The following is a 1036-nucleotide window of genomic DNA, read 5'->3' as shown; positions in this document are numbered from 1 at the left end:
TTGGTGAAAACCAGACAGCCCTGCCCCCCACATCCTGGTGCCGATGGTCCAGGAGGCACTTACCATAGACTGTGATAGTCTTGATTATGGTCTTATGGAGACCAGAGACAGAGTTATGGGCGAGGCAGGTATAGGATTCACTATAATTTGCAGTGATGTTGGGGATAAAGAGCTCCTGTGTGGGTTGCTGGGAACTCCCATTGATAAGCCAAGAATACTGTGCAGGCGGGTTAGAGGCTGCCTGGCAGGAGAGGTTGAGGTTTGTCCCAAGTAGGTGATGGGAGTCTGAGGGGGGTATTGTGGGGGCATCCGGGCCATCTGGAGCAAAGAGAACACCGTCACACATGATGTAATCAGAGGGAAGGGGAAGGTCTGGTCTGTGTAAGGGCCACACTCTCCCTCTGAAATGGGTCACAGCCTGGTTTTAAAATGTCCCACCCATAACCCTCTGTGTTCACTGAGCCTGAGTTTGAAACATTAACCTGTTTGTCCCATGAAAACTTGTTAAACCTGAGCCTTTCCAAACAGGAGTATCCCGTCCCCTCCTAGTCTTGGCTCAAGGCCGAGCCTTGCCAGTTGTCCCTGGGACAGGAACTCATGTCCCCACTGGGTATTCAAAGTGTGGGTCTGTGTACGTGGACCTGAGAAAGACGGATGTAGCCTGGCCTCTGGCAGTGTGGATTCGGGTGAGCAGCCTGGCCCAGGCAGGGACAGAAGTTACTCACAGACAACATTCAGGGTGAATGGGTCACTGCGGCCAGCGCTCACGGGGTTCCTGGTTTCACACTCATAGGGTCCTGTGTCTTTCCTAGTGACAGGGAGTAAAGTGAGAGTCCTGTTGTCCTTGGACAGCTGCAGCCTGGCACTGACCGGGAGACTCTGACTGTTGATCAACCACAGGTAGGTGGTGTCCTGAGTCTGAGGTTCACAGGTTAACACAACAGGGTCCTTGTACTCCTCGGGGAGGGAGCTGTTGCTTGTGATGTTGGGTTTGGGTAACTCCGCTGTGCAGAAAACAGAGAGAACATTGACCATT

The 1036-nt window shown here is 52.8% G+C and overlaps 1 protein-coding gene across 1 annotated transcript in view; it reads right to left on the bottom strand.

Annotated features, from left to right (window-relative positions):
• LOC102758593 (carcinoembryonic antigen-related cell adhesion molecule 6-like) overlaps positions 1–1036 on the bottom strand; it is a gene marked incomplete at its 3' end in the record, with an annotated part of 19257 nt that overhangs the window by 1619 nt on the left and 16602 nt on the right. The window contains exons 3-4 of the mRNA XM_015570193.1: positions 726–1004; positions 64–318 (exon numbers count right to left, since the gene is read on the bottom strand). Of these exons, the coding sequence (XP_015425679.1) occupies positions 64–318; positions 726–1004 (534 nt within the window). The remainder of the gene's footprint in view (positions 1–63; positions 319–725; positions 1005–1036) is intronic.

The sequence above is a fragment of the Myotis davidii genome, unplaced genomic scaffold, assembly GCF_000327345.1.
Source record: "Myotis davidii unplaced genomic scaffold, ASM32734v1 scaffold2107, whole genome shotgun sequence".
Lineage (NCBI taxonomy): Eukaryota > Metazoa > Chordata > Mammalia > Chiroptera > Vespertilionidae > Myotis > Myotis davidii.
Note: the sequence above shows the minus strand (reverse complement) of the source record. Positions and strands in the feature narration are given on the sequence as shown.